This window comes from Carassius auratus, unplaced genomic scaffold, assembly GCF_003368295.1.
Source record: "Carassius auratus strain Wakin unplaced genomic scaffold, ASM336829v1 scaf_tig00044979, whole genome shotgun sequence".
In the NCBI taxonomy this organism is placed as follows: domain Eukaryota; kingdom Metazoa; phylum Chordata; class Actinopteri; order Cypriniformes; family Cyprinidae; genus Carassius; species Carassius auratus.
Genome location: NW_020526867.1, coordinates 35,001 through 50,873, shown reverse-complemented (window position 1 = coordinate 50,873; position 15,873 = coordinate 35,001). Strand labels below are relative to the sequence as shown.

The 15,873-nt window shown below is 39.2% G+C and overlaps 1 protein-coding gene across 2 annotated transcripts; it reads left to right on the top strand.

The window, feature by feature from the left end:
* The first annotated feature begins 7,893 nt into the window (after nucleotides 1–7,893).
* LOC113087659 (uncharacterized) lies at nucleotides 7,894–15,113 on the top strand. 2 transcript variants are annotated; one of them, XR_003285599.1, is made up of 3 exons: nucleotides 7,894–8,083; nucleotides 8,368–14,714; nucleotides 14,999–15,113. XR_003285599.1 is itself a non-coding variant. In XM_026255605.1 (2 exons), exon 2 carries the CDS (start codon nucleotides 8,563–8,565, stop codon nucleotides 14,485–14,487), a length of 5,925 nt encoding a protein of 1,974 aa, XP_026111390.1. In that variant the 5' UTR covers nucleotides 7,894–8,083; nucleotides 8,368–8,562; the 3' UTR covers nucleotides 14,488–15,106. The 2 variants fall into 2 exon arrangements, 1 of the variants encoding a protein (XP_026111390.1); XM_026255605.1 differs by having other exon boundaries at nucleotides 8,368–15,106.
* The last annotated feature ends 760 nt before the right edge of the window (nucleotides 15,114–15,873 follow it).

Sequence of the window (15,873 nt, the reverse complement as noted above, 5' to 3'; positions counted from 1 at the left end):
AGCACTCTGTCATCTGTAGCTAGTGTGGTATCCCACTTTTCAAAACCTACCGACTTGCTGTTGTTGCCAGATACACAACGCAGTGTGCAATGGAGAAAGCAATCCCTCTATCTACTCCAGAGATCAAGGTTGGAGAGTTACTGATGATCTGTTTCACACTGAATGGGCCAAGTAACTGAGATTTAAAGACTATCAACCAAAAGCCGGAAGAAAGGATGAAATTAAGTAGTTTCAATGTAGAGGCCTGCCACAGCATGTCCAGTCCTCCCTGCTCTGGAAATAAGCTTTGCAAAATGCATTCTTGGGAAAATTGCCCCCATGCTTCCGCAATGCTCTCTATTTACCGGGCCCTAGCCACATTGAGGAACCCTGCTGATAGCACTTTCCCAAATCTGTCCTGATGCTTCTGGTCTGTCGCTGCGTGCCCCAGGGCCTATGCTCCCTGGACACGCAGTGATCTCATTTGGGCTCAAAGCCAACTGAACCATGAAGACCTCTCGCCCCGACACTATCACACTGGCTTAAAGCAGAACTCAGATTGACAGATGTAGATCATGGATGCCCTGGCCACCAGTCAGCCAGGATCAGTCTCTACTGGTTGTAATGCACTGCTGGCATGAATAGGGCAAGTCTAAAATTGTTTTTGTTTTGGCAGCGAGAGCCAAAACATGAGGACAATATCTAATCAGTCTTTTAATCCCAGTGGCCTTCAGTTGGCCTGAAGTGTTAAGGATTAGCCTTAACCATGGGGAAAGTTATTTATTTCCAAGAGGGCCAATTTATCAAGTATTTTAAGGGTTATAAAATCAACAACAGACAGTAAAATGTATTACTTGTTGATCACGGAAGTGGTTTGGCACATACCACAGTTATATACTGCTTCAGGTAATATTAGTAAGGATGACTATATTGACCTATTTTGCACATCATGTAAATAGGGTTTATAGCAGTGGCCGTCATTTGCCAGGCCTTACAGCATTCTTTCTTATACGAGGAAATTGATTTTTATCCTCTATTGGAGCTCTATGAGCAAAAGGAGGAGAGTGACAGAGAAAGGGGTCCCATAGCTCCCATTTAAAGTACACTGGGAGTCCCAAGTGTCACCCATGAAATCAAGATGTTAGGGTGTGAAAAAAAGGGAGGAACCGAAAGTAATTGTCATTATTGTTAAGTTCTCAATCATCCGCCCTACAACTAAGGCTCCCTTTTTGACTTTTAGCGACCAAACGGGCAACCACCATACATATGGGCCTCCCTCTGAATGTTCTGAAACTGCTGGGCGTTACTGGATTTGACATTGATTTGGGGGTTTAGTTCAAGAAACTGTCATCGGTGTAAGACAACAGCAGTCAGTAAAACAATGGGTGGCTCTTTACCTACCATGGTTAGATCCATATAATTTAGTGTTTAATTTCCATTTTATAACAACTGTATAAATAAAAAATAGGTTTACACTTTATTTTGATAGTTCACTTTAGACATTCTACTAACTATAAGTAATTTTGAAACCACATGTAACTAACTCTGATTAGAGTATGAGTATTGGACTGTTAGGTTAGGTTAGGTTAGGTTAGGGTTTATGGTCAGTCTACTAATACTAATGGACTGGTAATTAACATAGTTGCAAAGTTACTTATTGTTAGTAGAATGTGTATATAGTGGACTATCAAAATAAAGATGTTGCTGTGACGAGTGGGGCGGGGTCTATAGCCATGGGAACGGAGCAGAGGCGGGTGGGAGTGACTGGAAATCAGTGACACCTGTGACACTCACCGGAGGGAGAGACGACAGTGAAAGATGACAGAGGACCAGAGAGGACCAGGCCTGGGTTTAATTTTGTGTTTGGTTTTTTATTTGTGCATAATCCATAATCACATGAAGGAGAAGGCAGGAACCGCAGACAATAAAAATGAACTTTAATTACACAATAAAGACAAAACAGCGCAGCAGCCCCTCGTGGACGACTGTCGCTGTGTTTTGTCTTTATTGTGTAATTAAAGTTCATTTTGATTTTCTGCCGGTTCCCCGCCTTCTTCTTCCAGTGATTATGGAGTTTGTATGTTGTTACAGTTACCAAATATAATAGTCTCATATTTAGAAACTATAGGAAAAATAAACACAGTCACTTTAGTGTCTGGATAGATAGATAGCCTAGATAGGCAATACATTTAAATGGAAGTCAAATTGAGATTATACTTCTATCAAGTGTAGTATTTTGGATTTTTGGACCCCAGTATTCTAACATGTTTCATTTAGAGTTTCATAAGAGATCTCAGTGTCTCAAACCATGATCAGATTTGCCAATATACCAAATTTTTGCAATGAAAGGTCAAAGATCTTAAACATTTGAAGAATGTTATTTGAGCTGCAGCCCAGCCCATAATCCTATGAGAAACAGCTTTGACAGAGTTAATATTTAAAGAGAATGGATCATAACTAATCTCTTGAGTGATATGAGCAAAAACATTTCCATTAGGCCAAACAATATGCATCTTGCTTGTGTCTTAAGCTACTGTGGATCCATTGTGTACTCGGTTTATCCTGTACTCAGTCAGGCCCAGTGAAGTCCAATCAGCTCTAGCAGACGAGGGGTCCTGGTGTGATGGAGACAGAAGCTTTGCCGTCTACAGTGGCTGGTCCTGTCTAGGATTCCACATCAGCCTGTGTCACTGCATCCCAGTGGGAGAGGGGACTTACACCCAGGGCAAATCTGTAAACACCAATTTAATCTGCATGGAGAAAGTTACTGTCATCAGCAGTGACAGCAAAAAGCCTCTGGGCCACGCAGTTACACAAAGAGTCACCCCCCACCCCCCAATATTGCTGTCAAATCCCGACATTAAGCTATTATGGCCATCAAGGAAGCTGCCATTGAGAGGCTTGTCTCCATCCACTGTTGTCAGTGCAGCTTCCAGAGCGGCCAGTGCATGCATGCATGTGATTAAAATGGGCCTGGTAAATTTAATGCTCTCCATTAATTGCCGTCACATTGTTTTATGACCTCCAGCATGAGCTGATTGGTGAATCCTAGGATATTTGAGCCCACATGCGTAGTGTGTTTTATATGCTATGCAATTATTTAAATTAGAAATGGTGATAGCCCTTACAGTGATGGATTCTGTTATGCAGAGGGGAATGAGTGAGTGAGTGTAATATGATATAACTGTCTTAATTGCATACATATATATGATAATCCTCTTTCCTGCAAATTTCAAGTAATGAATTAATAATATCCTTCAGATTATTTGCCATCCTTTTAGAGCAACAAAAACTGTAGTGACAAAATGTATTTTGAAGGAAATGTCGTATTTATTAAAGATAGAGAGTGTATCTCAATTCTATACCACGTGTTCATTTTTATTGCTTTGAGATTTTTTTTTTTTTTTTTCATACTTAGAATGTTTAGTAATTTTTTTGCAGTATCTTAAAGCTGCGGTAGGGAACTTTTGACGCTCTAGCGGTTAATAAACAGAACTGCTTGCGTCTTGTGGAAGAACATCGTAGCCAGATCTACTTATCTCTGTTTATGTCTATGAAGAAACACAAAGGTACTGGGTTACTCCGCCGCGGTATCCCCGAAGCAATCTAAAATAGTCCGAAAATAAACACTTATTATAGGTGCACCCTAGTGATTCAGGACAAGCCAAAAACACGGTTTGGAAAATGGATTCATGGTGTACTTGCTTATTATATACATTTTGAACACAAAACAAAGTTACGGACCGCAGCTCTGATTGGTTAGTTTTTACCGGGAGCGATGGAGTTTCTGCAAATGGCAATAGGAGCACTGGGAGGAGCCAGAGGAGCTTGATTTTTTTCACAGATGATCTGTCTCATATTCTACTGTCAGGACTTAATGATAGGTTTAATAAATATGTAAGAAATATTTTTTTTACAAAAGTTCCCTACAGCACCTTTAACTGTCTACAATGTTTATCTTAAATCTCTTTGCTTAAATCACAATAGACACAAGTGAGGCGGCTGTTATATAGTCAGTCATAAATTAATAGAGCTATAAAATAAATTTAGATAAATTTGAAATGTTCATAATCTGACTTTTGATCACAGTTTTTGTTTCTGTGCAGACTGAAACATTGTTAAGGTTTTTTTTTTGTTTTGTTTGTTTTTAGATATATATATATAAAAGTGATTTGGCCTTTGTCGTTACTCTGTCCTATGGAATGTAACAGAATGAAATTAACAGATATTATTATTATCATTATTATTATTACACAAATGCAAATGGAAGATATACTATGCTGACTTAATAAATGTAATTAAACACACAAAATTATATATTTATTAAATATAATTAATGCTCTTTGCTCTACATCTTTCCAGACATGGTTGTTACAGCTGGGCTGTTTGGAAAAAAATGTGTGTGTGTGTGTGTGTGTGTGTGTGGCTACTAAAGATTGTTTTTGCAGAGTTGACTTCAAAAAGGATTGGAATTTTCACTTGTGTTTGGCAGTATGAGTGTATCAATGAGAATCAGCTGAAAATAATATTTTACTTCCAAAAAAAAAAAAAAAAACATACATAGACAGAAAAGTGGGACATTCTCCATCTTGTCTCGTTGCAAAGAACAAAGGGAGGTCACGCAGAGGGGGCAGTTAACTTTTGACCTTCTGAGTGTGATTAGGCCTATAATAGAAGGTCTAGATTCTCAGTCCATCCGCTCTGATCCCACGCACACCACCTGTTTAAAGCCACATGTCTCATGGGCAGTCACTGGGAACAGTTGAATTGAGGAACTTCAGGGACAAAAACACGTCCCAAAGGAGCCACTGTTTGAAATCCGACTCCTCTTGTATCACTTAAAATAACATGTGTCTGTGATGCTGTAACACTCTCAGAAACGGACAAACTGTGCTGCCCCAAGTCCCTTTCTAATACGTCTCTGATAAACAATTTTATATCCATATATATATATATATATATATATATATATATATATATATATATATATATATATATATATATATATATATATATATATATATATATATATATTGAATAAAGCGCGAGAGAGCAAAAGAGACAGAGATTATATACAGACATAAGAGAACACAACAATACTGTAGACCAAAGCAATTCATAGTTTGCCTATGAATAATTTACTATTCTTTTGTTTTTCTTCTTTACTTATTAACCTTTTCTTATTAACCTATAAAGTTTAATAACATTCTGTATATTGTATTAGCATGTGTGCATTACTACTCAAAAGTTTGGGGTCAATAATCTTTTATTCATCGAATAATTCTAAAAAGTTTGTTATTTAATTTATTTATTTATATATTTTCCAAGATTGATAATAAGAACCAAATCAGCATATTACAGTGATTTCTGAAGGATCATGTGACACTAAATGATGCTGAAAATTCATTGCATTTTAGATATTCAAATAGAAAACAGTTATTCTAAATTATAACAACATTTCACAATCAACATAGACAAGAGGGGAGGGGTGGAAAAAATATATATTTGGAAGAAGGTCCAAGTTGCTCTTTTCCTGTAATAAAAACATATTGTGACCATTCTTTGGCAAGCTTTAATGTGGAGAAGAAAAAAAAAAAAAAAAAAAAAAACCTTGATGTGTCTTGCATTCCATCTTCTAAATCAATGCGCCAGATCTGATTAAGGAACAGCCCAAAATTTAAGACATTATTACTGAAAATATTACTGTACTCTATAGCTTTCAAGTCTAAGTGTGAAACTTTACATTTGTATGTCAATAAAACCATGTTGTTGCTTCGCACATGCTTTGCGACTGAATGCGGAAAGCGTATCAGACTTAATTGACTTTGACTGGTCTGCTTCAGAAAAAAAGATTATTGAGTGAAAATAATGTCTTATGTGTCTTCATAGTCCATCACACTGTTCATCAAATAAGAGTCTCACACAATCAGAGCGTTACAAATATTATAAATCAGCTATGTAAATGATGTTGATTAATCAAGAAGAACGTAGCCCACAAAATAGAGAGAGACCGAGTGTACGAAATTGAAATGCCAATGGCTAAGCCATGCTTTTTGCATGTATTAAACATCAACTTGGTTTTGCATGGATTATACTGATTACTGCTGTTTCTATATCAAGAACCGCTACTTCATCCAAATAATGTTTTATTAATCTAAATGTGCTGTTTGTAAAACTCATAATCTGGAGTGGTATTTGCTCATAACTACAAATTAAATGTAAATGTGATATCCAGAGCAGTAATACGGTATATATATATATATATATATATATATATATATATATATATATATATATATATATATATATATATATATATATATATATATATATATATATATATATATATATATATAATTTTTCAGCACACATAGAGTTCAGCACAAATATTTATTTATAAAAAAGACAAGCAAAGAATTAAAGAAATAGAATATTTTATTATATTATCCCATTATTGATTTGATACTTGTAATGATGGTAATGCTTGTTTTATGATATTAAGGGGCTGTGAAATTATGTGCTTTCTTGAAATACCAATATCATAACACCCACTGGCCCTCTTTGCATAAACTCCATTCAGGCTCCCGAAACAAGAAAAGGGTGGAGGGATGTCGAAAAAAAAGGAAAGCAAGGTTTGTGTAAATGGAGCAATGCACTTTCAATGCCATATCTGGATATTAATTTCATGCCACAAACAGTGGTCTCCATGCGCATCGTTGTTAGAGCTGTGGCCCCCGGCGACGGATTGATCCACTTCACCGGCTCAGTGGGGGTGCTGGAGATCTGGAGGGTATCAGCAGGGCTCCAAATCAATAAGGTTAATAGATGTGGGGGCCACGCAGTCAGAGGTGAGCAGTCTGGCATTTTCTGTGCCAATGAAGAAAATTCCTGATGACGAGATGTCACATTCAGCGCCTGCATTAATGTCAGTTTGATTACCTGCACCTCCAGTGTCACTTAGTGTGTTAGCTGAGGTCCGTCCTCTGACCATTAACTGAAATTATTTTTACCACAGGCCACTTTCACACGCACACCCCCACTCCCTTGTCTTTGCTTCAGGACTTGACTTTGCCAACATTTCTTATGGCTGGTTGCTACAAATTGCCGAGCCATTTCCCCCTCCCCTTTATGGGACTGATTTCTATACTACCAACAGTTTCATAATCACTTGATGCGTAATTTGCTCTAGTTTTGAATTTGTGCTTGAGTATTTGCTCCTTTAAAACACGTACACTTGAAGTGTCTTTATAGAAGCTCTCACATCCGATTTTTGAGAGGACATAATTGGCTCTCACTAAACGGAGGAAGAGGTAGAAGAAAAGGATAAAGGGGGAAAAAAGAACAATTGCAGCAAAACTGCAAAAAGACCATAAGAAAGGGTCAGTCGCAATGTACCGAGACAAATGAATGAACGGTTTGTTTCCTTCAGGGTTCATTTAAGTTTCAGTTCTACCTTTTATGTGGAATGTATTTGTTTGTTGGCGAAATAAAGATGTTTGAGATGATGAAAAGGGAAGATCTAGTTAAAACTCTGGAACCAAGCTCTTAAGAATGTAATCTTTGCATTCATGTCGGTTTTTGAAAAAAAACATTTACACCATATTCAACCAAATATCTAACAATGGCAAGTAAATGTAATACACGTGAATGCACACATCTAAATATGAACAAACGAACAAATACAGTACATTTAATATTGCAGAGTCGAAAGTACTGACAAAAATTATGACGTTTTCTTGGGTTATAAATCACCTAACCTTTCCAAATTATCTGATATTTTCAATAGACTTACTGAATTGAACAAAACATTAATAAAGTGTTATTAAATATATAAATATTTAATAGATTTGAATATTTTTTTTTATATTTTCTGGTTTTATTTTGTTTTAATTTGTATTTTATTATATATGTTCTGTGCAGTATTAGTTCTTTCTTTAGTTTCATTTTGGTTTGTATAAGTAGTTCATGTGTGACACCTTGTGGTGAAAATCGTTATTACAATACTCAGTAGAACGCAACAGGAAGCTCGTAAAACAGTAGAAGAAGAGTCGTTCTCTGTGATCTGCGTTTTAGATTCTGTCTAATCCTTGGAGTAGATACGACCGTAAGTTATACATTTCATATTGAAAATAACTGCAATAATGTTGTGTTAATTTAATTAAAAGCTGGTCGTTATTAAGACGTTTAGAGATTGATGTTTGATTCTGAAATATAGCGTGATCTGACAGCTAATATGCTAATAAGGTTACATGGTCACATTTTTCTTCAAAGACATAATTCGGTTGTTTATTTTGTTGTTTAATTCTGTAAACAGATGTTTGTGAATGTGAAAATGTCCATGCTATTTTGTAAATCATTTTGTAATTTGTATTTTTGTGTTTCTTTTAGTTTTACAGTAAAGTAAAGTGCATCACATAAGCACAACGAAGAACGTGTGATGAAGCTTTATTCCTGTTAGCTATCTGTCAGTCTTTGGTTTAGAACACCATTGCCAGGGCAGAATAGTAAAAGGTCGACTGCACAGCGGGTGAAGACAAACAATCAGGATTCCGTCCAGCTTACATGTAATACTACATTATCAAGATGGATGAGTCACAGCCTCGCGAGAAACAAGAGGAAGTTGACCAACCTTTAGAAACAAGATCACGGTCAAGCAGATCACGTCGTTCGAGTAGATCTTCGGCTAGTGCAGCTGCGACCACAGCAAGAGCTAAAGCAGCCGCATGCAAAGTAAAGGCCTCTTATGCCGAAAAGGAAGCCATCATGATGAGAGAAAGAGCTCAAATTGAAGAGCATCAACAGAAAGCACTAGCTGAGACAGCTCGCAGAAAAGCAGAAGTTGAAGCTGATTTATACGTGTTACAACTGCAAAAAGAAGCTGTAGCAGCATCTACAGAGGCAGAAGTTTATGAAGCTGCAGTTTATGAAGAAGACGGAGCAAGTGTCGATCTAGAAAAAGAATCATGCATCTCAAGTAGAATTGAACGCACAGAAGAGTATGTGCAGAAACATTCTCAGCAAAGAAATTCTCCTAATTTGACTCCTAATTCACAACATGAAAGTGAGGGTTCAAGTTATGTGACACAGAGTTATGTTGCAGGCTCACTAAGTTCTCTCCCTCCAACAGTGAAGGAGGAATTGAATGCAGAGACAATTCCTATGAAGCAGGAACAGACAACTCGGCACAACTTCCAGTGTTCGTGTTCGAATGTAAAAGTTGAGCCATATGATGGAGCTGATGAAGTAAAGCATCAAAAATATCCAGTACGAAAGCAACGTGACTCCTGCCTGCCCTCTCAAGTTCCTGCTGAGTGCTTTACTCCAGCACCACCATCACCTCATGCAAACGACTTTACTACATATTTGCTGAAGAAAGAAATGGTGAGTTCTGGCTTGTTCCAATTTGATGACTGTCCAGAAAATTACTGGGCGTGGAAAACGTCTTTTCGAGCTGTAACCAGTGAACTCAATATAGCTAGTAGAGAGGAGATAGATCTTCTTGTCAAATGGCTTGGTCCTGATTCATCCAGTCATGCCAAACGAATCAAATCAGTTCATGTCAGTGATCCTGCCTTAGGAGTTCGTATGATATGGCGTCGCCTGGAGGACTGCTATGGGTGTCCAGAGGTCATCGAGCAGGCGATGTTAAAGAGACTTGACACTTTTCCTCGCATCACAATCAAAGACAACCATCGTCTGAGAGATCTTGGGGACTTGCTACTCGAGCTGCAGTCAGCAAAAGAAAGTGGTCGTTTACCTGGTCTTGCTTACCTTGACACAGCGCGGGGAGTCAACCCCATCATTGAAAAACTCCCATTCAGTCTTCAAGATAAGTGGATTGCACAAGGTTCCAGGTACAAAGAAGACCATAATGTATACTTTCCTCCTTTCAGCTTCTTTGTTGAATTTGTTTGTAGACAAGCAAGAACTAGAAATGACCCTAGTTTTGCTCTTGCTTCAACTGGCTACTCAAACAATACAAAATCTGACGGAGCTGCCAAGTTGAGTAACAGAACTTCTGTCTTCGTCAAGAAAACTGAAATAATGGCTGCGCAACCAAACCAAGACAGAAACTTAGACAAGAATGTAGATCCAGACAAGTTTTGTACCATACACAATAAACCTCATCCACTTTACAAGTGTCGCACATTCAGGAGCAAACACCTAGATGAACGAAAAGCACATTTGAAGGAAAAGTTTATCTGTTTTAGATGTTGTGCTTCCACTAAGCATGTTGCAAGAGACTGCAGAGCATCTGTTAAGTGCAGAGAATGCAACAGTGACCGACACATTGCAGCCATGCATCCGGGTCCTGCCCCGTGGTCCATTGAGGTGTCTGTATCAACTGCAGATCAAAACATGGAAAAAACAGATGAAGACACTGCTGAGGTAAACAACAAGTGCACTGAGATTTGTGGAGATGCTAGTAGGCCCAAGTCATGTTCAAAGATTTGTCTCGTAAATGTTTATCCCTCTAATCAACGTGAAAGAGTCAAACGCATTTATGCTGTACTGGATGAACAGAGTAATAGATCATTAGTGAAGTCACAGTTCTTTGATCTGTTCAACATCGTTAGCAGTTCTTCCCCCTATACATTGAAGACGTGTTCAGGTATAGTGACTACGGCGGGGAGGAAAGTAAATGGATTCTCTGTCGAATCGCTTGATGAGAAAACAGTAGTTGCTCTTCCACCTTTGATAGAGTGTAACACTTTACCAGATGACAGATCCGAGATTCCCACGCCGGAGATAGCTATGTGTTTCCCCCACCTCACTGCTGTGTCAGATAAAATTCCTCCTTTAGACTCTTGTGCTCCTATCCTTCTCCTCTTGGGTCGAGATATTCTTAGTGTGCACAAAGTGCGTGAACAACGAAATGGACCCCTCAACACACCATACGCACAGCGCTTAGACCTGGGCTGGGTGATAGTGGGAGAAGTTTGCCTGAATGGGACTCATTGTCAGTCCAGCGTGAACGCTTATAAGACCAACATACTTCCAAATGGGCGAACGTCATTCTTCTCTCCATGCACAAAAGGTTTCAATGTCGTAGAGCGGGGTGAGTCACCTTTTTTGTCATATCTACCCGACCCACCATGTTCTCTCAAGTGTTCAAAAACCAGTGAGAGCTATACAACTGGCTTAAAAGAGAATGTGTTCTTCAGATCTTCAGAGGATGATAAATCAGCTTTATCTGTAGAGGATAGAGTCTTTCTCGACATAATGGACAAAGAGGTGTACCTTGATAATGATAACCACTGGGTGGCGCCACTTCCATTCCGCTCTCCAAGAAAGCAACTCCCGAACAATAGAGAGCAAGCTATACAAAGGCTGAACTCATTGCAGCGCACTCTTTCAAAGAAACCGAATATGAAAACGCATTTCTTTGGTTTTATGCAGAAGGTGATTGAAAATGAGCAAGCAGAACCTGCTCCACCCTTACAATCAGAGGAAGAATGTTGGTATTTGCCAATTTTTGGAGTTTACCACCCACACAAACCTGACAAAATCAGGGTGGTCTTCGATTCGAGCGCTCAGTATGGAGGGGTGTCCCTTAATGATGTTTTGATGAGCGGACCTGATCTTAACAATACCCTTTTGGGTGTGCTGTTGCGCTTCCGTAGGGAGAAAGTAGCTGTGATGGCGGACATAGAACAAATGTTCTATTGTTTCAAGGTAAAAGAGCAGCATCGCAACTATCTTCGCTTTCTTTGGCACAAAGACAACTGTGCAGAAAAGGAGATCATTGATTACAGAATGACCGTGCACGTCTTTGGCAATAGTCCTTCGCCAGCAGTCGCTATATATGCCTTAAGGCGAGCAGCAGAGTATGGCGAAGCAGATTATGGTATAGATGCTAAGGACTTTGTGTTACGCAACTTCTACATTGACGATGGCATCACATCTGTCCCTACTGAAAGAGAAGCCATTGATCTCCTAAAGCGTACGCAAGCAATGCTATCAAAGTCAAGCTTGAATCTGCATAAAGTGGCTTCTAACAGTGCTTCGGTGATGGAAGCTTTTCCATCTAGTGAGAGAGCCAACGATCTCAAAGGCCTGGATTTTGATAAAGACCCAATACCTCTCCAACGCAGCCTTGGTATAAGTTGGAACATCAAGGCAGACTGCTTCACATTTAAAGCTTCTCAAGATCTCAAACCCTTTACTCGAAGAGGGATCCTTTCCACCGTCAATAGTTTATATGATCCCCTCGGGTTTGTCTGTCCAGTCACTATGCAAGGCAAAGCTATAGTGAGAGAACTTTCAACTATACAACAGGATTGGGACACTATTCTTCCGGCAGGCAAAAGAGATTCGTGGAAGGTATGGACTTCATCTTTAGCAGAGCTTGATCGATTGCAAATACCACGATCTTATGTCCCAACCTCACTGTGTGGAGCTCAGGTTCGAGAGTTGTGTATCTTCTCGGATGCTTCTATTTTAGCTATCGCTGCAGTAGCGTACCTACGAGTAATAGACTCAAACGGACAGCTTCACGTGGGGTTTGTAATGGGAAAATCCAAGTTGGCCCCTTTTCCAGCACATACTGTTCCACGCCTGGAGTTATGTGCAGCGGTACTTGCTGTTGAGCTGATGGAACTTATAAAGGAAGAAATTGACATAGAGTTCCACAATATCCAGTTTTACACTGACAGTCGCATAGTGCTCGGCTACATTCACAATGTAACACGCAGATTCTACATGTACGTGGCTAACAGAGTTGCACGCATAAGAAAAACCACGGAACCTAGTCAATGGCATTACGTCTGTTCTGAACAGAACCCAGCAGATCATGCCACCAGGTTTGTGGCAGCAGCCCACTTACCCCTTACCAACTGGTTCTCAGGTCCAGAGTTCCTTAGGGAATGTGACCCTATAGGATGTAGTTTAGGAGAGTCATATGGACTTGTAAAAGCAGAAGAGGATGTTGAAATTCGCCCCCAAGTGAACACACTGGCAACTAACGTCAAAGAGGACTTACTAGGCTCAAGCAGATTTGAACGTTTCTCAAGCTGGAGATCCTTGGTGAGAGCTATCACTACTCTGACGCACATCGCAAATTCATTCTCACAATCTTTTCCTGACACACTCTGTCGAAAATGGCATCTGTGTACTAAAACCTCAGGTGTGGAGATATCACAAGCCAAGGCGACTATAGTCAAAACCGTACAACGAGAAGTGTACCAGGAAGAATTTGAGAGTTTGACTAAGTTTGGTAAAGTCTCGCAGCGTAGCACACTCCTGAGGCTTGACCCCTTTGTGGACAATGAGGGTCTGTTAAGAGTTGGGGGTCGCATTCACTGTGCTGACATCTCTGATATAGAGAAGCATCCCTTGATAATCCCTCCCAATCATCACGTAACCGGTCTTTTAATTCAGCATTATCATGATCAAGTGGCTCATCAAGGCCGGCATTTTACTGAGGGTGCTATACGTAGTGCTGGATTGTGGATAGTCAGTGGCAAAAGATCTGTTTCAAATATCATCCACAAATGTGTGCTGTGCAAGAAACTGAGAGGTAAGATGGAGAGTCAGAAGATGTCGGCTTTGCCCTCAGATAGAGTTTCTGTAGATCCACCTTTCACACACACAGGTCTTGATGTTTTTGGACCATTCACTGTGGTGACACGTAAGACAAGAGGGCATAATGCTGAGAACAAGCGATGGGCTGTCATATTCAGTTGCTTAAATACCAGAGCAGTTCACTTAGAGGTTGTGGAGTCTCTATCAGCGTCAAGCTTTATATGTGCTTTGCGTCGCTTCTTGGCTGTCAGAGGACCAGTGAAGCACTTTCGTTCTGACAGGGGGACAAATTTCGTTGGAGCAGTCAAGGAACTCCAAATTGACAGTAGCGACTCAGAGTTGAAAGGCTTCTTGCAGAATCAAGGTTGCACGTGGACCTTTAATGCTCCACATTCCTCCCATATGGGAGGAGTGTGGGAAAGAATGATCGGCATTGCCAGACGTATTTTGGAGGCTCTCTTGATGAAAACTCCCACAAGACTCACGCATGAGGTCTTAACAACTTTAATGGCAGAAGTCATGGCCATCATGAATTCCAGACCCTTAATCCCAATTTCATCAGATACGGGCATGCCCCAAGTGCTTTCACCAGCAATGCTCTTAACTCAGAAGGCGAGTGTTGCTCCAGCGCCTCCAGGAAATTTTGAGATAGGGCACTTGCACAAAAATCAGTGGCGTCAAGTCCAGATGCTGGCTGATTCATTCTGGAAGCGATGGAAGCAGGAGTACTTGTCTACCTTGCAACCCAGGAGAAAATGGACAGAGGAGAGAGAGAGTATTCAGGAAGGAGACATTGTTCTGTTGAAGGATGGGGAAGCTAAGCGCAGTGAGTGGCCAATTGGTCTCATAGCAAAGACTGTAGCCTCATCTGATGGAAAAATTCGTAAGGTTATGGTGAAGACTGCTAAGCAAGGGGTATTCAGAGAGTACTTAAGACCTATATGTGATGTTGTCTTACTTTTGTCAAATAATCGGAATGCATAGTGGTATAACACAAGTTATACCAGGCGGGGAGTGTTCTGTGCAGTATTAGTTCTTTCTTTAGTTTCATTTTGGTTTGTATAAGTAGTTCATGTGTGACACCTTGTGGTGAAAATCGTTATTACAATACTCAGTAGAACGCAACAGGAAGCTCGTAAAACAGTAGAAGAAGAGTCGTTCTCTGTGATCTGCGTTTTAGATTCTGTCTAATCCTTGGAGTAGATACGACCGTAAGTTATACATTTCATATTGAAAATAACTGCAATAATGTTGTGTTAATTTAATTAAAAGCTGGTCGTTATTAAGACGTTTAGAGATTGATGTTTGATTCTGAAATATAGCGTGATCTGACAGCTAATATGCTAATAAGGTTACATGGTCACATTTTTCTTCAAAGACATAATTCGGTTGTTTATTTTGTTGTTTAATTCTGTAAACAGATGTTTGTGAATGTGAAAATGTCCATGCTATTTTGTAAATCATTTTGTAATTTGTATTTTTGTGTTTCTTTTAGTTTTACAGTAAAGTAAAGTGCATCACATAAGCACAACGAAGAACGTGTGATGAAGCTTTATTCCTGTTAGCTATCTGTCAGTCTTTGGTTTAGAACACCATTGCCAGGGCAGAATAATATATATATATATATATATATATATATATATATATATATATATATATATATATATATATATATATATATATATATATATATGCCTATGCCTATATGCCTTCAGCTTCAAACTGAGAAATGTTGCATTGGCAAATATCTAATAATAAATTATGTTTCAGTGTTTTTTTTTTTTTTTTTCAGTTCATATACACACACACATATTTGTTTTTGTGAAAAGTGGGTTCATCCCATAGGTGTAATGGGTTTTATACTGTACAAACTGTATATTCTATGGCCCTACACCAACCCTACACCTAACCCTAACAGGAAACTTTGTGCATTTTCACTTTCTCAAAAAAAACTCATTCTGTATGATTTATAAGCGTTTTGAAAAATGGGGACATGGGTTATGTCCTCATAAGTCACCCTCTCCTTGTAATACCTGTGTCATACCCATGTCATTATACAGAGTTGTGTCCTGATATGTCACAAAAACACAGCCACGTATACATACTGTGTGTGTATATTTTTTTCCCAAACTGCAACAAATGCCTCTCCCTCTCCCTTTTTTGCTGAACGCAATATATCCGCTCAACCAATCAAAGCACACCATTCAAGGCGCTCTAAACAGTTACAACCAATCACTGGACACCATTCCACGCACTGTAAACCATAACAACTAATCACAGCGAACCATTCCATGCAACCTAGACAGTAATGGTGGTGCTTTGAATACACCCAAAAGTTGAATACACTTATCTACTTTGTATACTTTGTGA